This window comes from Panthera pardus, unplaced genomic scaffold (genome assembly GCF_024362965.1).
Source record: "Panthera pardus isolate Hobbes unplaced genomic scaffold, ASM2436296v1 HiC_scaffold_15, whole genome shotgun sequence".
In the NCBI taxonomy this organism is placed as follows: Eukaryota; Metazoa; Chordata; class Mammalia; order Carnivora; family Felidae; genus Panthera; species Panthera pardus.
This window is the reverse complement of record NW_026526710.1, coordinates 1,022,706-1,045,190: the sequence shown is the minus strand read 5'-3', so window position 1 is coordinate 1,045,190 and position 22,485 is coordinate 1,022,706. Positions and strand designations below refer to the sequence as shown.

The 22,485-nt window shown below is 48.2% G+C and overlaps 1 protein-coding gene across 3 annotated transcripts in view; it reads left to right on the top strand.

The window, feature by feature from the left end:
* The window catches only part of ATP6V0A2 (ATPase H+ transporting V0 subunit a2), a 43,620-nt gene that overhangs the window by 16,656 nt on the left and 4,479 nt on the right, over positions 1-22,485 (top strand). For 2 of the 3 annotated variants that reach the window (XM_019467670.2, XM_019467669.2), the window contains exons 7-18: positions 2,031-2,113; positions 3,869-3,962; positions 4,646-4,858; positions 11,729-11,879; positions 12,120-12,256; positions 12,497-12,684; positions 12,787-12,877; positions 15,102-15,220; positions 16,369-16,579; positions 18,909-19,028; positions 20,256-20,375; positions 22,120-22,237. In XM_019467670.2, coding sequence (XP_019323215.2) covers positions 2,031-2,113; positions 3,869-3,962; positions 4,646-4,858; positions 11,729-11,879; positions 12,120-12,256; positions 12,497-12,684; positions 12,787-12,877; positions 15,102-15,220; positions 16,369-16,579; positions 18,909-19,028; positions 20,256-20,375; positions 22,120-22,237 — 1,645 coding nt within the window. The remainder of the gene's footprint in view (positions 1-2,030; positions 2,114-3,868; positions 3,963-4,645; positions 4,859-11,728; positions 11,880-12,119; positions 12,257-12,496; positions 12,685-12,786; positions 12,878-15,101; positions 15,221-16,368; positions 16,580-18,908; positions 19,029-20,255; positions 20,376-22,119; positions 22,238-22,485) is intronic. The other variant, XM_019467671.2, reaches the window with a different exon arrangement.

Genomic DNA, 22,485 nt, shown 5'->3' with positions numbered 1-22,485 from the left:
ATAACTTAAAATTCTGATCAGTTCTTTCTAGACTTAACCTTTTTCCAGCTCTTTTCTGACAAGTGAGAAATCTGCCTCCCCTTATGCTCAACGTATTTCATGAATCGCTCAGTTTACTTATTTATTCAGTGTAACCGGTCTCCTAACCACATCAACCATCTCCTGCAACCCCCTGGCCACCCTTTGTCCTTGCCTTGGGATCCACCTGCCTGGGCTTCTCTGAGGCTCCCCAACCTGTTCCCCCGCCTCCTGTGGCCCAGGGCTCGATTCTTAGACTGCTTCTCTCCTCTCTCTGCCCCTAGGGATCCTGTATAATTTCACAGCTTTAAATACTGCCTCCCAAATGTATATCTAGAACTTGGACCTCTCTTCTCAAAAAGAGACTTTTCTGTATAACTGGCTACTCTGTGTCTCTTTTAAAAATCTGAAAGACATTTCCACCGGGTGCCTAAAACTGGACCTCCCGATCTTTCCTCTCCTACGTGCCCTGCCAGGCATGCCCATCTTGGTAAGAGGCTACTCAGTCCTTCCGACTGCTCAGGCCCAGAGCCTTGGGGGTCGTCCTGACTCTTCTCTTTTTCCTCACACCTCATGATTAATCCTGTAGCGGAGTGATTGGCCGTGTCTTTTGAATAGGAAGAGACTCTGGCCTTTCTCGTCACCTCCACCCTGCTCCACACCTCAGGTACATCCATTCTGCAGGAGCCTCTGTCCTGAGCTCCTGCCCCGGCCCCTGCCCTGCTGTGCTCTCTCCTCCCAGCATCCAGAACAATCCCTGTAAGATCACGTCACTCCTCTACTTAAAACCTTCCAGTGGCTTCCTGTCTCACTTGGCAAAATACCCAGAGCCTTGCAGTGTCACCTCTTGTGGCCTCGTCACGTGTCTGACCTGTCCACTCCCCTTCCGTGTGTGGCCTTCTTGCCTTCCCTGCTCCTGCTTCTCTGTGAGCTCTTCTGGGCCTGGGAAGGTCCTTCCCTCAGTGGCCGCACGGCTCCCTCCCTTCTTCACGCCTTTAAGCTCCAATGCTCTTCTCAGGGAGGCCTTCCCTGGTCACCCTATTTAAAATCACCACCCCAGCCTCCCCTCCCTTTCTCCTCTTCCAGCTCTGTTTTCTTTACGGCACTTATGGCCATTTGGTACGCTGTGTTTTTCTTTGTGTCCCTCGCTGCCAACTTGACTACGAGCTCCCCAGCCCTCCCAGGTCAGGGATTTTTGTCTCTTTTGTTCAGTTCTATATTCCTAGCACCTAGAACAGTGCCTGGGAAATAGGCCAAAAACCTATTCAGTTTTATGTCTAGAATATTTGTAAATATAGTCAATTCTCAGTATTTATGGTAGCTCTGTAGGGTCTCCACGAACACATGAACGAATGACACTGAACCACCGTCCTAGCAGAAATGCAGCCTTAGGTTTCTGTGAGCCTCTGGTCACATTTTGTCCACCAGCCAATAATAACGTTGTTTTATGTGTGTCTCTATTTAGTGTGTATTAGCGATTCATTGAACACTGAACTCTGCTAGCAGCACTGTGACTTATGCCTGAAGGAACCTTATCTAACCCACGCATTTTCTCTGTCTTCACTGCCTTCTTGGGCTCAGGAACGCTAGCTAGCACGTCAGCGTTCTGCCTGAGGACCATTTTAGATAGTGAAACCTGCAACAAAGAGCGCAAATCTGAAAGACATGATCCTAAGCAAACCATGAGAAGGACCCTTGTGTACAGGATGAGAGGGAACAAGGCAGAGAGCCGCCCTGTTTGACCTCGGCTGAGTACGCACATCGAGTGGCTCCAACTTTGGGCTGCTCTGCGGTGTGTCTATAAATGGCCAAAGCCATGGCCGGTACTGCTCTCAGGGTCATGAATACAGCGTGGCCAGTTTGGGTGAAGTGTAGTGACGGAGTCTGCAGAGGCCAGGATGGCTGCATCTGCTACAGGAATGAACCAATGCACTTTTTAACAGAGTTTTTGCTGCCAGCGTTTTCAGAGACCTGGACACAGGAGTAACAATGATCCCGGTTTATTCTTTTAGGGAGAAGTCATAAAGTGGTATGTGTTTTTAATATCCTTTTGGGGAGAGCAGATTGGCCACAAGGTTAAGAAGATATGTGATTGGTAAGAACACGAAACATTTCATTTGATGTGTTTCTTTGTATTCGGTAGTCTCTAGTTTGCCTTAAAAACCCCTCCGTGTTTGAAGGGAGCCACGGTGAGTGCAAAGCCTGTTGCGTTCTGTTACGTGTCTTTGCTGTAATACCACGTTGGTCTTTTTGTAAGTTTATTTATTTATTTTGAGAGAGAGAGCACGTGCTCGTGAGCAGGAGGAGGGGTGGAGAGAGAAGAGAGAATCCCAAGCAGCCTCCGTGCTGTCCACACAGAGCCCGACGTGGGGCTTGATCTCACAAACCGTGAGATCCATGACCTGAGCCGAAGGCAGGAGTCAAGACGCTCAGCCGACTGAGCCGCCCAAGTGCCCCTGTGATACCATGTTGTTAAACATTCAGTTCGTCACCTCTTGTCAGTGTTACACGTAAAATAATTGAGAAGTAGAGATCATGTTTAATAACATTCTTAGATTTTATTTTCTCTTTGGGAATCAGGGCTTAAGAATAATCCGAGAAGGAGTCACGTTTTGGTATTTTGTGCCTTCCTGTGGCTTTGAGCTCCGCAGAGGCCCGTGTGTCATCACTGAGCGTACGGTTCCTCTTTTGCTCGGTGTTTGACAGGTTTCTCTGCACTGTGGGGGAAGGAGGCCTGGTGAGTGGTGAGGACTGAGTGGCTTCACCGCCCACGCCCAGGGCGGGCTGGGTAAGTCACCACGTCCAGGCTCCCTCCCTGTAAGAGGGAGCGGCACTCTCCTCCCTCCCTGGGCTTCGGGACTGAGGCCACACAGGCAAGACACTCCCGTGCAGCGTCGGCCACCGCCATGCGCGAAGGAGTGTCACAACGGAAATCTCTCTGTGACTTGTTCTCCTCAACAGTGGAAAAATAGGAAAAGCCAAACAAAAAAGTCAAAAGAATGCCCTTTGTTTTTAGATGGCTTATTTCCCGTGGGGGTGAGGCTGGGGCTTGGTATTTCCTTTATAAAGTGTTTCCCAGAGTCGGATGCTGTGTCACCGGTGATACGGAAAGTAATTTTAAGTGTTACGTGGACGAACCTGTTGTTAATTTCATAGATGTTTATTCAGTGTACATTAGAAAAACCGTCACCAGCACACAAGCCCATGATTTCACACACAGTGTTGCTTAGGACAAGGCTAGAGTGAGTATTTAATTTTAATAGTCAGAACTTACAATGTTAAGTGTGGCAGGAAGGTGTCAAGGCAGAAGGCAGAGTGCAGTAGGGAGGCGCGCCTCGTGTGTTTCGGGTGCCACGCAGCCCCCCAAGAAGGCGGGCCCTGGGAGGCGAGGGAGGGGCTCCCTGCACCCACCACGTGTCCAAAGCAGTTGCTAGGACACCGGAGCTTTTTTTTTTTTCCTCCCCCTCCCTTTATTTTCTCTTTCTTTTAAAAGTAATGACCGTTGTGTGTTCAAACCTGTTTAGTGAATTCCCAGCCCAAGGACTGGGGTGGATTTCAGAAAGTTGGAATGGGGAGCAAGCTCCGGGAACGATCGGGGGCAGGGAGGGAACACGGAACCAAGAGAGAGTGCGCTAAATGTGTTGAAGCCCGTAGACATTTGTCGAGTGTCTCCGTGTAGAAGGCCTCGGCGCGGGCAGGTGCCTGTGTCTGACCCTTTTCTCCCAGAAGGCTGCTTCTGTTCCCTTTTGGGGGGAGATGTGTCCACGTGGTGCACTGAATTCGGTTCTAGTGTTTGCCGTCGCCTCTCCTGGTCCTGACGGGCGTGAGACTGTTGCATTCTGTCTTGTAGTTACCACTGCCACGTTTACCCCTACCCGAACACAGCTGAGGAGCGGAAGGAGATTCAGGAGGGGCTCAATACCCGGATTCAGGATCTCTACACTGTGAGTAAACTGTTGCCTCCTTACCTGAGGTGTGTAAAACATTTACAAGTCCATTTGCCTTGTTTTTCAATGTGGAAACGTTTGGTTGTGGACAAATCAAGATGTTCTTGGGAGATTGGAAAGTGACTCACCTCGCTCCTCTTGGTGGAAGTTTTATTTTAGCCGCCTGTGAGAAATCTAGGTGGTGATGGTGGGACTTTAGAGAAGATCCTCTGGTCATCGCAGGAGACGGGCCACCCGTTTAAAGTGGTGGCTGTCGTTTTTTTGCCTTCACTACTTCAATGACCGTTCCTCCTTGTATCAGCGAGGGCTCCGGGCGGCAAGAAGTGGACTCCCACCCACCTAAGCAAAAGGGGGTTTCAGGCCCGAATGTGACACGGTGGAGTTGGTGGCCCTCGGGGCTGACCGGGCACTGAGCCGAGACTGGGAATGAATGGGAAGGATGGGAGCTCCGTGGGCGCAGCCAGGCCGCCGTGCCGGCACCCAGATGGTAACACCCGGCCACCTCCTGTGCCCTGGGGGCTGTGTCCTGGAGGGGCAGCTCCCGAGAGAGCATCCGATCGGCTGGGCTGCTTTCCGCGTGCCGCCTGGCGGTCCTGGCGGCCGGGAAGACACGGAATGAGCCCAGGAGGGGCCGGTGCCGGGGACAAAAGCTGGGAAAGCCTGTGTTTGTTCCCACGCAGGTGCTCCACAAAACCGAGGATTATTTAAGGCAAGTGCTGTGTAAAGCCGCCGAATCCGTCTACAGCCACGTCATCCAGGTGAAGAAGATGAAAGCCATTTACCACATGCTGAACATGTGCAGCTTCGACGTGACCAACAAGTGCCTCATCGCCGAAGTCTGGTGTCCTGAGGCCGATCTGCACGAGCTGCGCCGGGCGCTCGAGGAGGGGTCGGTAAGGCGGCCGGGACCAGACGGAGGGACCGGGGCTGCTCTGGGGACGCCTGAGAACCCGGGGGACGCCAAGGAGCGTGGGAGTGTCTGGGAGCGGGGAGAGGGCTGTGCTGACTCCTGTCCTGGACCGATGCCCCGGAGAGCGCGTCATCCGAGGGCGTGTGCATGCACACGCGCGGCTTTCGTCGGCTCTTCTGGTCGTGTGGTTAGAGAAGTAAAACATACATATAACAGAAGAGACGCAGTGAAGTGGCTTCCTCCTACCCTGTCACTTCAGAGACAAGGGCTGTTTTCTGCTGGGTCTTTGGGTTTCTTAACTGAAGGGTAAGCACGTACGAATGGATATCTTCTTGCTTTCACGGAAGGTTGCTGGTTATTCATTCTGTTCTTTTCACTTAATAGAACTTCCCTACTTTTTATACTATTTAATACTTTGCTCTATGGATGTGCCGTGGCCTGGCGACCTGGCTGCCTGCTCATTTAGGCGGTGTGGTGCCTGATGTGACCCGTACCACCGTGGCAACCGCCACTTGGCCGTGGCGGTTCACACACACAGGTCTGTCGGAGGAGAGGCCCAGATATGGAATTGCTGGGTCAGTTTTGATGGATGGTATCAGCTACTGCGTTTCTCTTACTTTGAATGAGGTTAAAAGTTTCTTATCAGGGGCTCCTGGGTGGCTCGGTCGGTTAAGCGTCCGGCTTCGGCTCAGGTCAGGACCTCATAGTCTGTGAGTTCAAGCCCCGCATCGGGCTCTGTGCTGACAGCTCAGAGCCTGGAGCCTGCTTCGGATTCTGTGTCTTCCTCTCTGCCTCTCCTCTGCTTGTGCTCTGTCTCTCTCTTGAAAACAAATGAACATTAAAAAAAAATTACCACAACCCAAAACCTCTGGGACGCAGCAAAGGCGGTCATAAGAGGAAAGTATATAGCAATCCAGGCCTTCCTAAAGAAGGAAGAAAGATCTCAGATACACAACCTAACCTTACGCCTTAAGGAGCTGGAAAAAGAACAGCAAATAAAACCCCAAACCAGCAGAAGACAGGAAATAATAAAGATTAGAACAGAAATTAATGCTGTTGAAACCAAAAAAACAGTAGAACAGATCAATGAAACCAGAAGCTGGTTCTTTGAAAGAATTAACAAAATTGATAGACCGCTAGCCAGTTTGATCAAAAAGAAAAAGGAAAGGACCCAAATAAATAAAATCAAGAATGAGAGAGGAGAAATCACAACCAACACAACAGAAATAAAAACAATAATAAGAGAATATTATGAGCAATTATATGCCAATAAAATGGGTAATCTGGAAGAAACGGACAAATTCCTAGAAACATATACACTACCAAAACTGAAACAGGAAGAAATAGAAAATTTGAACAGACCCATAACCAGTAAAGAAATGAAATCAGTAATCAAAAATCTGCCAAAAAATGAGTCCAGGACCAGATGGCTTTCCAGGGGAATTCTACCAAACATTTAAGCAAGCGTTAACACCTATTCTCTTGAAACTGTTCCAAAAAATAGAAATGGAAGGAAAACTTCCAAACTCTTTCTATGAAGCCAGCATTACCTTGATTCCAAAGCCAGACAGAGACCCCACTAAAAAGGAGAACTATAGACCAATTTTCCTGATGAACATGGATGCAGAAATCCTCAACAAGATAATAGCCAACCGGATCCAACAATACATTAAAAAAATTATTTGCCACGACCGAGCGGGATTTATACCTGGGATTCAGGGCTGGTTAAATTTCCTCAAAACAATTAATGTGATTCAACACATCAATAAAAGAAAGGACAAGAACCATAATGATCCTCTCAATAGATGCAGAGAAAGCATTTGACAAAATATAGCATTATTTCTTGATAAAAAGCCCTCAAGAAAGTAGGGATAGAAGGAGCATACCTCGAGATATAAAAGCCATATATGAACGACCCAATGCTAATATCCTCCTCAATGGGGAAAAACTGAGAGCGTTCCCCTAAGGTCAGGAACGAGCCAGGGATGTCCACTCTCGCCACTGTTATTCAACATAGTATTGGAAGTCTTAGCCTCTGCAATCAGACAACACAAAGAAATAAAAGGCATCCAGATTGTCCAGGAGGAGGTCAAACTTTCACTCTTTGCAGATGAACATGATACTCTATATGGAAAACCCAAAAAATTCCACAAAAAACTGCTAGAGTTGATTCATGAATTCAGCAAAGTTGCAGGATATAAAATCAACGCACACACAAAAAAAGAGGTTAGAGTGGAAGAGAGCCAAAGCATAAGAGACTCTTAAAAACAGAACAAACTGAAGGTTGATGGGGGGTGGGAGGAGGGAGGGGTGGGGTGGGTGATGGGTATTGAGGAGGGCACCTTTTGGGATGAGCACTGGGTGTTGTATGGAAACCAGTTTGACAATAAACTTCATATATTGAAAAAAAAATCAACGCACAGAAATCGGTTGCATTCCTATACACCAACAATGAAGCGACAGAAAGAGAAATCAAGGAATCGATCCCATTTACAGTTGCACAAAAAGCCATAAAATATCTAGGAATAAATCTAACCAAAGAGGTGAAAAATTTGTACACTGGAAACTATAGAAAGCTTATGAAAGAAATTGAAGAAGACACACACAAAAAAGGAAGAATATTCCATGCTCCCGGATAGGAAGAACAAATATTGTTAAAATGTTGATACTACCCAAAGCAATCTACATATTCAATGCAATCCCTATCAAAGTAACACCAGCATTCTTCACAGAGCTAGAAGAAATAATTCTAAAATTTGTATGGAACCAGAAAAGACCCCGAGTAGCCAAAACGATCTTGAAAAAGAAAACCAAAGCAGGAGGCATCACAATCCCAGACTTCAAGCTATACTACAAAGCTGTAATCATCAAGACAGCGTGGTACTGGCACAAGAACAGACACTCAGATCAATGGAACAGAATAGAGAACCCATAAATGGACCCACAACCTATGGCCAACTAATCTTTGATGAAGAGGAAAGAATATTCAGTGGAATAAAGACAGTCTCTTCAGCAAGTGGTGCTGGGAAAACTGGACAGCGACATGCAGAAGAATGAACCTGGACCACTTTCTTACACCATACACAAAAATAAACTCAAAATGGATGAAAGACCTAAATGTAAGGAAGCCATCAAAATCCTCGAGGAGAAAGCAGGCGAAAACCTCTTTGATCTTGGCCGCAGCAACTTCTTACTCAACATGTCTCCGGAGGCAAAGGAAACAAAAGTAAAAATGAACCACTGGGACCTCATCAAAATAAAAAGCTTCTGCACAGCGAAGGAAACAGTCAGCAAAACTAAAAGGCAACCGACAGAATGGGAGAAGATATTTGCAAATGACATATCAGATAAAGGGTTAGTATCCAAAATCTATAAAGAACTTCTCAAACTCTGCACCCAAAAAACAAATAATCCAGTGAAGAAATGGGCAAAAGACATGAATAGACACTTCTCCAACGAAGACATCCAGATGGCCAACTGACACATGAAAAAATGCTCAATGGCACTCATCATCTGGGAAATACAAATCAAAACCACAATGAGATACCACCTCACACCTGCCAGAATGGCTAACATTAACAACTCAGGCAACAACAGATGTTGGCGAGGATGTGGAGAAAGAGGATCTCTTTTGCATTGTTGGTGGGAACGCAAGCTGGTGCAGCCACTCTGGAAAACAGTATGGAGGTTCCTCAAAAAAATAAAAATAGAACTACCCTATGACCCAGCAATTGCACTACTAGGTATTTATCCAAGGGATACAGGTGTGCTGTTTCGAAGGGGCACACACACCCCAACGTTTATAGCAGTGCTATCGACAATAGCCAAAGTATGGAAAGAGCCCCAATGTCCATCGATGGATGGATGGATAAAGAAGATGTGATACACACACACACACACACACACACACACACACACACACACACACTGGAGTATTACTCAGCAATCAAAAAGAATGAAATCTTGCCATTTGCAACTACGTGGATGGAACTGGAGGGTATTATGCTAAGTGAAATCAGTCAGAGAAAGACAAAAATCATATGACTTCATTCATATGAGGACTTTTAAGAGACAAAACAGATGAACATAAGGGAAGAGAAACGAAAATAATATAAAAACAGGGAGGGGGACAAAACAGAAGAGACTCATAAATATGGAGAACAAACTGAGGGTTACTGGAGGGGTTGTGGGAGGGAGGATGGGCTAAATGGGTAAGGGGCACTAAGGAATCTACTCCTGAAATCATTGCACTATATGCTAACTAATTTGGATGTAAATTAAAAAAAAAAAAATTAAAAGAAAATCTTTTCTTTAAGAGCCATTTGAATTTTCCTTTTTTAATGAGCTCTGTGTTTTTCTGCTTTGCCCATTTTCTTTTTATTTTTTTTACTATTTTTTTTTTAAACGTTTATTTATTTTTGAGACAGAGACGGAGCATAAGCGGGGGAGGGTCAGAGAGAGAGGGAGACACAGAATCCGAAGCAGGCTCCAGGCTCTGAGCCGTCGGCACAGAGCCTGACGTGGGGCTCGAACTCAAAGACCGCGAGATCGTGACCTCAGCCAAAGTCAGACGCCCAACGGACTGAGCCACCCAAGCGCCACCCCCCCCATTTTTAATTATTATTATTTTTTGCTTTGCCCATTTTCTACTGGTTTGTTGGTTTTTTTCTTACTAATTTCTGTTGGCTCTTTGTGACATGAGAAAAAATATTGTCCTCAATTTGCCACTCGTCTTTTGATGTTTCTGTTTGTTGGCTTGCTTTGGTCATGCAGTTTTTTGTTAAATATAGTTGAACTTATCAATTCGCTTGTGTGGCTTCTGAACTTTGAAGAGTAGGCTCCAGCGCCTGACTCCCGGGCCATGGTGTCGGTCTGCCATGTTCCTGTGAGGTTTTTTTTTTCCTGCATCAAAACCCAGTTCTTCATTAGAAATAGTAGGTTTACATGTTTCAAGTGACAGCTAAGGAAGCAAGTTTTCATACGAGGTTTTTTTTGTTAGTCACGTTTCGTCACATAATTCTTTGATGGCACAAATGGACTTTTACTTTTTTTTTTGGAAGAGGGCTGGCTTGCGTCGACACGACCAGCCAATTACACATTTCCTCGTTGCTGAAAACCAGCCAGTCACCCTGCATCACATGTACCTGTGGGTTGGCTGACGTCTAGACCATGCCTTTTGCTGCCAGTGGGAGGGAGTTTGATGGGGACATCAGCAGTTCTGGTGCTTCCATTGTCTCTGGGTGCTGTAGCCGCTCTGGCTGTCTGAAGTGTGTTCTCCGAGTCCTGAGCAGGGGCTCGTGGGAACAGTGCTCCCTGAGTTCTCCCGTGTTCGTAGTAGTGTATGCCTCCTGCCTTTATAATCGGAAGTTTGTTGTTTGGAAATAAAATCCTGGGCTCGTGTTTCAAAATTTTTGTTGTTGTTTTCCATGGGTGTCTTAAACATGTGATTCCATTTTGTTCTGGCATGGCGTTGCTAACAAAAAAGCCTGATATTGATAGAATTTTCCTTATAAGTCTTGGTACTTTCTTTTTTTTGCCCACACGCTTAAGGATTTTTTTCAATGATTTTACTAGACTGTGTGTTGATTCTGTTATTCCGGGTTGGTATTTTCAGATATACAGTGTGTCCTCTTAATATGTAGTTTTAAAAAAAGTTTCAGAAAAATTCTCAACTATAGTTTTTAGTATTTGCTCCGTTCTCTTGCTCTGGTTTTCTCCTTCGGGACCTGCTGTTATGTTTAAGTTAAACCTTATCTTCAGTGTTTGTCACTTTTCCTTGAATCCTTTTTGTCTTTCTTTACTTTTTGATTTTTAAAAATTTCCATTCTTTTGTCTATTTCTCTTGCAGCGTTATTGCTAGGAAGGTGTCTTCACCTTGGAGTTTTTTCTAGTGTTGTCTCATTTCTGCGTATTTTTTCTTTTTCTTCTAATACTTTTCTGAGTTCTGTCACCTCATTTCAGACTCTTATTCTGCTTTGTGGGGTTTTTTTTCATATCAGGTATTATTTTTGTAATGTTTTTGCTCACTTTGATATAGTAAGTTAAACTGTCATCTCTTCTGTGAGTATGTCTTTCTGGCATGCTTTCATTGTTCAGAGGGATGTTGTTCTGCTCAGTTTGTTGTTTTTTTTTTTTAACTACAACTTTATATAAAAGTCTGACCTGCACTCTTCTTTTGATCACTTTTAAATGAAATTAGTTTTCTGAAACGTGTTTAAATATTCAAGGAAATTCTGTATTAGACATAACGTATGTTCATACATAAGAATATACGTTTGAGATACTGAAAGGAACTCTGTGTTATGTATAATGTAAGTACATCGTCTATTTGTATATTAGTTCTGCAGAACCTGTTTAAGATACTCAAGGCGGGGCGTCTGGGCGGCTCAGTCGGTTAAGCGTCCGAATCTTCATCTCAGCTCAGGTCATGATCTCCCGGTTCCTGGGATCCAGCCCTCATTGAGATTGACGATTATTCTCGTCTATTTTTCGGTTTTATTAGATACTGTAGTTGTCTCCAGATTCCTCTTGAATGTTTTTATGAGGCATAATATTAAATTTCAGTTTTATGTTCGTGATTCTGAGACCACGTCATCCACCTGTCCCTGTCATCCCTAGCCCCTCCGTCCGCTTTCCCGTCCTTGCAGCCTGGCCACCATACTCTTCTGCAGGACTGCAGCCCCCCGGCGCCACCCCCCCGACTCGTGCTGTCACCCCCCTCTGCCCGTGAGCCTCCGAGGGTGGTCGGCACTTGTCCGCGTGGCCACGCAGAGCCTCGCCGTAGCAGGGAGCCCGTGGTCGTGGAACGGGATTTTGGGTACTAATTTTTCCTTTCTTTCTTTTTATGTGAAAGAGAGAGAGCGGTGCTACAATCCCCTCATTTATGAACACAATCCCAACAAAAGAAACCCCCCCGACTCTAATCCGCACCAACAAATTCACCGAGGGCTTTCAGAACATTGTGGACGCCTATGGAGTCGGGAGCTACCGAGAAGTGAACCCAGGTGGGCGGTGTGACCTCGTACATCCTCCTGCCTCGTGCGCCACTGCCGCTGCCTCTCCCCACGACGCCGTGACAGGCGTTGGGGAAACAGGCTCGCTGCTGCTGTTGTGTCGTTGTCCTGAGTGTAAACTGTTCCCTTGAACCTGTCCGTTCTCTTTTGAGAATTCTGGAGAAGGTCGGGTGTTGGAATTAACTAGAATTTTCTGCCTCCGGTGAGTCAAGCGTCTTGCTCTCCCCGCAGCCCTCTTCACCATCATCACTTTCCCCTTTCTGTTCGCCGTGATGTTCGGAGACTTCGGACATGGCTTCGTGATGTTCCTGTTTGCCCTCTTGCTGGTGTTAAATGAAAACCACCCCAGACTAAATCAGTCACAAGAGGTGAGACTACAAACACCGCACGCAGCTCCTTACGTCTGGTTGGGTGGTTAGCAGGGATGATCTTAAATGTCAGTTTTTGGCAGTAAGCGTCACTGTAGGAGCCGTAAGGGGTGCGGGCCTGTGGTCTCTGTGACGGCGACGCCCCCCACGCCAGCCCTCTGAGAAGTCCCAGGCCCACGTGGGTCCCGCTCCTGCGATTTCGCGCGGTCCCCCTCTGCTCACCTGCCCTGCTTTCCACAGATCATGCGCATGTTTTTCAATGGCCGATACATCCTCCTGCTGATGGGGCTGTTCTCCGTGTACACGGGCCTCATCTACAACGACTGCTTTTCAAAGTCGGTCAACCTGTTTGGCTCTGGGTGGAGCGTGTCAGCCATGTACAGCTCCAGCCACACCCCTGCGGAGCAGAAGAAGATGGGGCTCTGGAAGTAAGTGTGTGTTACCCAGCGGTGTTTTAGGTCGGAAAGCGCTTCTCGGAGGTTCCTCCGGCCTCCGCTAGGTCAGCCTGCTCACTCTGCTTTCTGTTACAGTGACAGCATCGTCAGGCACAACAGGGTTTTGCAGCTGGACCCGAGCGTTCCTGGAGTGTTCCAAGGCCCTTACCCTCTTGGTATCGATCCCGTGAGTGCACCTGTTCCTCGCCATTATCTCCGCTCCCTCTGTGGTGCACCTGGTTTTAATTGTCCGAGTGCTTCCTCAGAAGGTTCCCCGGGTTGCAGGCGGTGGGGAAGGTACCCTGGGGGGTTTCTGCCTGGGTGGCCGTGGCCCATGTGCCTCCCCAGTCAAGTTGGTTTAGAGATGAAGCTGAGCTGTCCGTGTGGGAGCCCGGGTCAGTGCCCAGTGGGAGGAGTCCGTCCAGAGAGGTGGGGCCGCACGCCGTCGGGGTTCCTGACCTCGAGGGAGAAATGGCATTTCAGGAGCCTTTAAGTGGAGGCAGCTTCCTAAATCTCTTTTTTCTTTGTGGAAATTTTTGTTTTTTTACCCTGTGATCTAGAAAGAAATAATAGGAATTTTAGAGCTGAAAGGGAGCTTAAGGTTCTCAGGGTGCTTATTGAGGTAGTTGTTTGAAATGGGAAGTGTTTGGAGAAGGAAAAAAAAGACGCAGCTGCAGGGGACCGGGACTGCCGCCCCCACCCCATGCCCCACAGGGCTCAGCAGACAGGCCTCACTGGGCTCCCGCCAGGCTCCCTCCAGGGCCCCCCACCCCCCAGGCCCATGCCAGGCCCCCACCAGGCTCCTCCCAGGCTCCCACCCGGTGCCCAGGCCCCCAGCAGGCTACCTCCAGGCTGAAGGACCATTTTTCTGGACTGTTGGCCGTCTTCTGGGAGAATCTCACCCTAGAAAGGGGAGCTTAGAAACCAACTCAAAATCGGTCTGGGGGCGTGAGCTATAATCGTGTGCAGAAATGAAAAAACTGAAGAGAAAGGTCCGGCACCTTCATTGGAGCTTTCCAAGCCAGTGCCCTCCTAACCGGTCTGTTCATTCTCGCCTCTAAATGTAATTTGTGTAATTCAGCCTTGTTGCCTTGCATCTTCATATAACTGGAAACTTGAAAAAACTTTCATAACAATTTCTTTAAGGTACAGCATTTTGGAGCCAGATTCCTAATAATGTGTGGCCTTGCTTTAAGGAGAGAAACATTTCTGAATATAGGCTCCAAGGAAGAAAGTTTAGGAGGGCGTTTTGTGGGGGGAGGAAGAGACTAGGGCACGGTACTGCCTCGTTTCGCTTTGATTTAATTTTAAAAATCGGCACCACGCTCATCTGGTTAAAAAATAGATCCATGTGCGTAGGCAAGGTCCAGCTCTTGCGAAGGTCTCCTCTGTCCAGTCCTTATTTCCTCAGTTTCCCCTGACCCGGGAACGGCTGGAGGTAGTTTTAGCGTCTCCTGCCAAGTTTCTTTATGAACTTTTAAATCTATCTTCTTATTCTCCCGTTTTTGCCTAAAAGATTGTTCTGTACCCAGTTGCTTTAGGCTTAGTGATGAAAGATAGGCTTACATGTCGCTGGCGAGATGTCGCGTTGTTGCCGACTTTCCTCCTCTCCCGCCCCTGCTTCCCCGGAGGAGGGCGCCGTCAGTGGGCTTTTTCCCGTGGGTCCAGGCAGTCAAGCTGAAGTCAGCCTAAATACCTCTTTCTAGAACCTTCTTCTCACTTAAAAAGAACTAACAGGCCCTGTTTCCCTTTTCCTAATCCCCCGAGTGAGGGACTGTAGGAATTAATTTTTCAGAGAGAGAAGAGAGAAGAGAGGTAATCAGCGGCGGGGGCCTGGAGGGGCTGGTCAGGGAGCCCCGGGGGGTTGAGCCTGGGTGCCCTGGGTCTTATCAGCACGGTTTGGCCACTTGCTGCACTGACGCTTCCTCCCTCCCTTCCTGTTAAACTTTATTATAGAACGCACACGCACAAGGATGTATAAAACCTGTCTGTGAAGTCCTAACACACATAGTTGTACGGCCCCCCACCCCCACCCCCCAGGGTAAGTGACCCCGGGACCTGGAATGCGCCCCTGGCCGCACCGGCCCTCCCCAGAGGGAACTGGCCGCCCCGCTGACTCCGTGTGACTCTTCCCCTGCTCTTCCTCTCGGTCTCGCCTCACAGGCCGCTTCCCTAAACACAGTGTGGTTTCGTTTGGCATCCTTTGCATTTCATATTAAAGACGGGATTGTTGGTAACAGTCTGGTCCTGGTTTCAGGAAATCGGTGGTTCTCAGATCACAGGCGTCAAGGAGGAAGTCTGAACGTTGCTTTCCTTTTAAATCTGTAGCTGCCTTCCTATGTCCGGTGTCACCTATGTGTCCTGAAGCAGTTGAAGGAAGTTAAAGATGTCTTGTTTTGTTTTGTCTTCAGATTTGGAACTTGGCCACAAATCGCCTCACTTTCCTAAACTCTTTCAAAATGAAAATGTCTGTGATTTTAGGAATTATTCACATGACTTTTGGAGTCATTCTGGGAATATTTAACCACTTGTAAGTACAGATTTTTTTAAAGTTTTTTTAATGTTTATTTATTTTTGACAGAGAGAGAGAGGGAGAGAGAGAGGGAGAGAGAGACAGAGTACGAGCGAGGAAGGGGCAGATAGAGAGGGAGACAGAATCTGAAGCAGGCTCCAGGCTTTGAGCTGTTCGCACAGAGCCCGACGCAGTGCTCGAACCCATGAACCGCAAGACCATGATCTGAGCTGAGGTCGGATGCCCAACCGACTGAGCCACCCAGGTGCCCCCAGATTTTTTTTTTTAAAGCAGTATTTATAAGCCAAGTTTGGTATTCTTAAACTTTGCCTCTTGAGGGTGGACTGTATGGGCCTGCCCTTAAAGGCAGCCAGTGTACTGGAATGCTGTGCATTTGATTGTGTTGTGATCACACAGGGTTTTGACCGTTTCAGTGATTCATTTATTTAGCAGCTATTTATTGACTGTAGAGGATATACCAGGCGCTGTTTTAGGCTTCAGGGACTGAGTAGTGCTGGAGACAGAAGACAGGTTTTGCCCACATGGAGTTTTCCATTCAAGGGAGGGAGGCATGCGGCATGTACATTCAGATTTGTTTCCAGAAGTAGTTTTTGTCATACTCTTATTTCATTATAAGTTGGAAAGCTTTTTGTTTGTTTGCTAGAGCTAGCGTGTCAAGAGGAAGACGTTGCATCTTTTTCCTCTAACTGGACCTGTTAGTGAAACACTAGCCTTTCCACTGTGCTCACATCTGTTTTCTACGTGGATGTATCTGAATCGGTAGTATGAGTTATAAGACAAAGGATGTTCTGGTGGGAGAGGCCTCGTCACAAAGAATTTAAGAGCAATTTTGTCTTCATTTTTTTTTTTTTTTTTAGTCTTTTTTTTTTTTAATGTTTATTTACTTTTGTGAGAGAGAGAGAGAGACAGAGTGTGAGCGGAGGAGGGGCAGAGAGAGAGGGAGACACAGAATCCGAAGCAGGCTCCAGGCTCCGAGCTGTCAGTACAGAGCCCGATGCGGGGCTAGAACTTGTGAATTGTGAGATTGTGACCTGAGCCGAAGTCAGACACTTAACTGACTGAGCCACCCGGGTGCCCCCTTCATTCTTTATCTCAGTCCAAACTTGCTCATGGTTTGATCGATTCCATTTTGTTTTTTTTTCTAGGCATTTCCGGAAGAAGTTCAATATTTATTTGGTTTCTGTCCCAGAACTTCTCTTTATGCTGTGCATCTTTGGATACCTTATATTTATGATCGTCTATAAGTGGCTGGTTTATTCGGCAGAAACCTCCAGAGTCGCTCCCAGCATTCTGATTGAATTTATTAACATGTTTTTATTCCCGGCTAGTGAAACGAATGGTCTTTACTCAGGGCAGGTAGGTAACGTTCTTTTCCACCCCCGTGAGCTTACAGGAAGTCCTGATGGTAGCCTTTTTGTTTTAAACAGTAGATGATTGAAGGGGCTTTCCGCAGGCCTCCCAGGAATGTAGGGGCTTTCCTGTTTCTTTGTATGTTGTCGCAAGAGCTCGTCACCCTGCTCTGAACACTGTGCTGGGGGCTCTGGGAAACACTCAGTAGCCGTCAAAACTGTGGGAAGAAAATGTATGGACTGGAGGGTTTCTGAGGACTGGCAAATCCCACCCACCCCGCCCCCTCCATTTTTCTAGTTGCTTTAAAATCAATCTCTGACTAAGCCAGGGCATCCCAGAACCGGCGTCTGGACCCCACAGCACACGGACCCTCTCGCAAACTGGCTTTTCTAGAGTGGTATGTTTGGGTAACGCCCACCACATCCACGGTGGCGGGGTGAGGGCTCGGGGGTGACCGCCCTGCTTGCAATCCTAGCTCTGTCACTTCTTTGACGGGGAGCTTTGAACACATACCTTGACTCCTCTGTGCCTCAGTTTCCTCACCTGTCAAACGGGAATAAAAATAGGACCCAATTTGTAGTCCAGAGTTAATCTGATCAAATACTTAGAAGTACCTGGCACCTACCAGTGCTCAATAAACGTGAGCTTGCGTTGTGATTACGGTGAGGGTCTCTGTGCTGTGTCGAGTGCCACAGTGTCACTCCTGAAGGACGCTGCTGTGGACCTTGCGTGTCGTGTTCCCAGTGCCTGTGAGATACCGGAGAAATCTTCTCAGTCCTGTCCTCACCTGTGTTCTCCTAAGCTGTAGGTGTTTTGTTCTTGTTTTTTTAATTTTGGTGACCCTGCAAATGGAGCGTTTGGTTTTGTTTTCCGCCTTCCACGGACAGCTCGGTTCACTGTAAGCCCGATTGGAAGCTCAGCTCGTGGAACCGTGGGCTTCGCTGTGAGCCGTGCACACGTGTCCTTCTTGAACTGTTTGAGCTTCAACTCTTACTTATGATTCTCCTGTTTGTGATCTTTCGATTAGATTTCATGGTTGCTTTGTTGAACCTTTTTGTGGGATGACGTAGATTGTGGGAGAAAGGCACAACGGGAGTTCGGCGGCGCTCAGGTGCCGTGGCCGGGAAGATCACTGAAGGGCACTACCTTATTTAACGTCTCCGGTGTGCCTGAGAAGTGCTCTCCGTGATTATTCTTCTTAACTCACGCTAGCCCTCGAGGTCGGTGGTGTCATCCCGGTGGCTCAGGGCAGGCCTGGTCACACAGCTGCCGGCGGAGCCCAGATTTTAGTCTGGTCTGCTTGACCACACAGCTCACGACTTCGGATGGGACTCTGCCCGTGGCCGCCGCGTTTCTCCGCGTTTCGGGGCACATTCGTGTCGGTGGTGCGGTACGAGATGCTAACGCATACCTGCTGCTAGCTCGTACCACGTGGTGCACGCGGCTCTGGGAATCTGTGCGTCACATGGGGGCGGCCGTGGAGGAAGGCTAGGCGGGGGACCGTGTGATGCCCGATCGTTTGTTTTCATTGCCGCCTCCGGGCCCTATAAAGCCACACAGACCGCAGTGGCTGTATAAGTATAAGCGCGAATGTGCTTTGCTCTCGATTTCTTTTTAGGTGACGGTAAATATCTGTACTTTAAAAAACGTGTTTACTTATTAATTTTAGAGAGGGAGAGAGAGAGAGAGAGCACGAACAGGGGAGGGGCAGACAGAGAGGAAGATAGAGAATCACCAACACAGAGCCTGACGCAGGGCTTGAACTCCCAAATTATGAGATCGTGACCTGAGCGGAGATCGAGAGTTAGTGGCTCAACCCAGCGGGCCACCCAGGCGCCCTTAAATATGCCGACTTTTGAAGAAAAGGCTTTTAGTTTTGTTCTGAATGCTCTTTTAGTATTTTTCTTGTGTAGAAGTGAATCCACTTACTATCATTTAGGTTCCTCAAGTAATCTTTACAATGATAATAATAATAAAAACAAGAATCTAAAAAAATGTCTAGCCCGTGTTTGTATTCGTCCTCTTTCAGTGTTTTTGGGAAATGACGAGTTGGGGTTTGCCTCTGGTTTAGAATGTTCTTATGCATCCCTCGCCGATCTGAACAAAGTGTTATTTTACCGCCCTGTCGGTGGTGTTACTCATGAGTTCTAGAATTCGGCTATGAGTTTGGGAAAAGACCTGCTGGCCAATACAATTCGGCTTTTGCGTTTACCTTCTGCTCCTCGTTATTGTAAATCAGGAGACATTCTCCTGGAGGTTCACTCCTAAAACGCACCAGTGACCCGGCCAGCGCGTCCTTGCATTTTAACGGGCTTCCTCCCCTTCTGCGCGACAGGAGCGCGTCCAGAGACTGCTGCTGGCCGTCACGGCGCTGTCCGTTCCCGTGCTCTTCTTGGGAAAACCCCTCTTCCTGCTGTGGCTCCACAACGGGCGCAGCTGCTTTGGCGTCAGCCGGGTAAGTGTGGGTCCGGACGCGTGTTCGGAGGTGCCCGGTTGGAGGTACAGAAAGAGACGTAAAGAAAACACCTCTCAGAGGGTCTCAGGCTCTTGACGTGAAGCCGGCGCTCCCTTTATCCGGAAGCTCGGTGTCGCCCGTTCCGCAGAAGCTCGCTGCGGAGCCCGCGGTGCGGGCCCGTGGGCGCGGGCCGTGCGGGGATGAACTGGGCCGGCGGGGGGTGCGAAGCAGGTCCTCCGGCACTGTTGTCATCGGCAAAGCGCTTTTTGATCCTCCTCCTTGCTTCTTGACTTTTTTCTTTAAAGTGTCGTTTAATTTAAATAACCTCCCTCAATTATAGGAAACGTGGAACGCACAGGAAAGAGCGCCCTATCCTGTCATGCGCTTATAACCAGGGTTACCATTTTGTTAAATTTCTTCCTAGACTGTTTCCCCGGGTGTCCACTTTCTCGTTTGATTTCTTTAAAAATAATTGTGATAGACTATACTGTCACCTCCGTCCACGTCCAGAACTTTCTCCTCCTCCCAAATGGAGACTCCGTCCCCATGAAACGCTGACTCCCCGTCTCTCCTCCCCCAGCCTCTCAAAACCACCATCTACTTTTGTTGTTAGGAGTTTCACTCCTCTAGGCACCTCGTATTCATGGACTCATGCAGTATTTGTCCTTTTGTGACTGGCTTATTTCACTGAGCATAATGTCCTCGAGGTTCATCTGGATTGTAACAGAATCCCTTCCTTTTTAAGGCTCAGTAATACTCCGTTGCACGGATAGATCAGATTTTGCTTATCAGTTCATCCATCGACGGGTACTTGGGTTGTTTCTACCTTTCAGTTATTGTGAATAATGCCGCTTTCGGCACGGTGTATAAAAATCTTTTCGAGTCCTTTCAGATTTTTGGACATGTGCCCAGAAATGGAGTTGTTCGATCACGTTCTGTGTTTGATTATTTTGAGGAACCACCGCACTGTTCTCCACAGTGGCTGCACCATTTTACATTCCTACCAACAGTACACAGAGGGTTCCAGTTCCTCTAGTCAATACTTATTATTGTCATTTTTTGGATAGTAGCCATCCTAACAGGTAGGATATGCTTGCGTTCTCATAAACAACTTTCTAATCTCGAAGAGCCGCATCATTAGGAGAAATGAAGGGGCTCTGACTTTGGATTTGTCAGGTCCTTGTGATTTTAAAGGCAATGACTCTGTATTCTTTTGGTTGTTGTTAGAGTGGTTACACACTCGTAAGGAAAGACAGCGAGGAAGAAGTTTCTCTACTGGGAAGCCAAGACATAGAAGAGGGAAATAACCAAATAGAAGATGGCTATAGAGAAATGATGTGTGAAGAGGTAATCTTCTCTGTTACTGTCCATAACATTAGACAAGAAGCCAAGCTCTCGGGGTGCCTGGCTGGGTCAGTCGGTGGAGTGTGTGACTCTTAATCTTCACGTCATGAGTTCAGGCCTCACGTTGGGCATAGAGTTTACTTAAAACACAAAAAACAAAAAACAAAAAACCTCAAAACCCGAAACACCTGTTACAAAAGCTTCCCCAAATACTGTTTTGATTGTTGGCCATAAGGGTTTTGGCTTACCATTCTGTTGTTTCAGTTTTACAGTGGGATTTCTACTGTTAACATTACGTGCTGTCATATTAAGTGACTTAAGGTGCCATGAGCATCGCTTTCCAGAGATTCTTGTCTCAGTCAGAACTTTGGAGTTGTAAGAGGGAGACCTGATTACATTGGCTTCACGGGGAATCTTCTGGCTCATGTCAGGACAGGAGCAGAGTTGGCCTCAGGATGATTGGTTTCTGGGCGTCCAATTCCAAGAAGTCTGGGTTGGTTTTCCTTTGCAAGTTGGCTTCATATTCTGCAGCCAGTTGGCCCCACGATTTTGGAACCTTGGCCACAGCCAGCCCTGAGCTTATTTTCTCCAGTCTTTCAGTCGGAGAGGAAAGCGCTCTCGGCTGATTGTTAGATTAGGAAGCATCCCAAGGAAGAACTGTGATTGTCCGGCCGCAGTCCCTCGTCATCCCTGTTCCAGTAACCGCTCCTGTCACCTGCACGGAACGGGGTCTTCAGCAAGAGAGGTTTACTGCTAGAAGCCCGAGTTCAAGACGTTGGCAGGGCTGGTTTCTCCCCTGGCCTCCTCCTTGGCTTGCGGGGGCTGCCTTGTTCAACGTGTCGTCACAGGGCCTTGCCCTCCGAGGGCATGCGTCTCTTCTTCTAAGGGCACCCACACTCGTGACCTCTTTTAACCTTAATTACCCCTTAAAAGGCCCTGTCTCCAAGCACAGTCACGTTGGGGTTAGGCCTTCAATATGTGAATTTGGAGGGGGTCATGGTTCAGCCCGTAACGGCTGTGGCTGGGGGTGTGGGGTGAATGGCGGAAGAAGCAGTTCCCCCCAAAGAAGGGCGGCACAGCCCTGGGCAGACAGAATAGAGCCGATTCCGCGACTCTGGTCGGCTTTATTTTCTTGGAAACTTTATTTGGCCATCCAGTAAGGGCCAAACAAGATTTCTGACGGTCAACATTTTGTAATTGTTACGTAATGTAGTGTTTTAATTTGGGATGATTGATAATTTATAGGATCATAAGAGAACCAAAAAGCAGAACGGGGAGGAGCGTTAGAGTCCTCTTTCCCAGTGTTTTACAGCCTTTTCACTGCCGGGGGCCCTTTTCACAGTCTCCCCTCGTTGGGCCTGCATTTATGCAGCAGACACGCACCTGTCTTCCGAAGACTTCCGAGTCTTCCAGGCTCGTGGTCGGTCAGGGTCTCTGGTTTCAGTAGGTGTTCCGTGGTCGCTGAGACCGGCCCCAGAGTCGCACTGGGCTGCCCGAGGGCCGTGACACGGGTGCCGCACGGGAAACTGAGTCCGGGGGAGCCGGGGCGGCGCGCTGTCTGTGACGGGGCAGTGAATCGAGCTCAGGCCTTTGACTCGCTGCCCCTCACGCTCCCTCGCGGTCTCCCCAGCCTCCCAGAGGCCGGTCCTTCCACTGAGCGAGGGATGGAAAGCGGACAGGCGTGGCGGTGGGTGGGCACGTGCGGGCAGTTCGGCGACTCTGACGCGTGTTGTGTGATCTCCCTCAGTTTAATTTTGGAGAGATACTGATGACCCAAGTGATTCACTCCATCGAGTACTGTCTGGGGTGCATCTCCAACACCGCTTCGTACCTGAGGCTCTGGGCTCTCAGCCTGGCCCACGCACGTAAGTTTTTGCCGAGACCTGCGGTCCCACACTCTGTGCCGAGACGCCCCACCGTGCCGCGGTGAACCCGGGGGGGACTCTGTGCGACATTTCACAATTCCGAGGGAAGCCTAGCGGCGTCCTTCGGGTACCGCGTGAGCCAGTATTGTGCGGGGACAGCCTCGCCCGTTTGTGTCAGCCCTCTCTCTCACGGCGAGGCAGGCCTCTGGGTTTTCCGGCGTGCCGTATCTTCCTCCGTGTTTGACGTG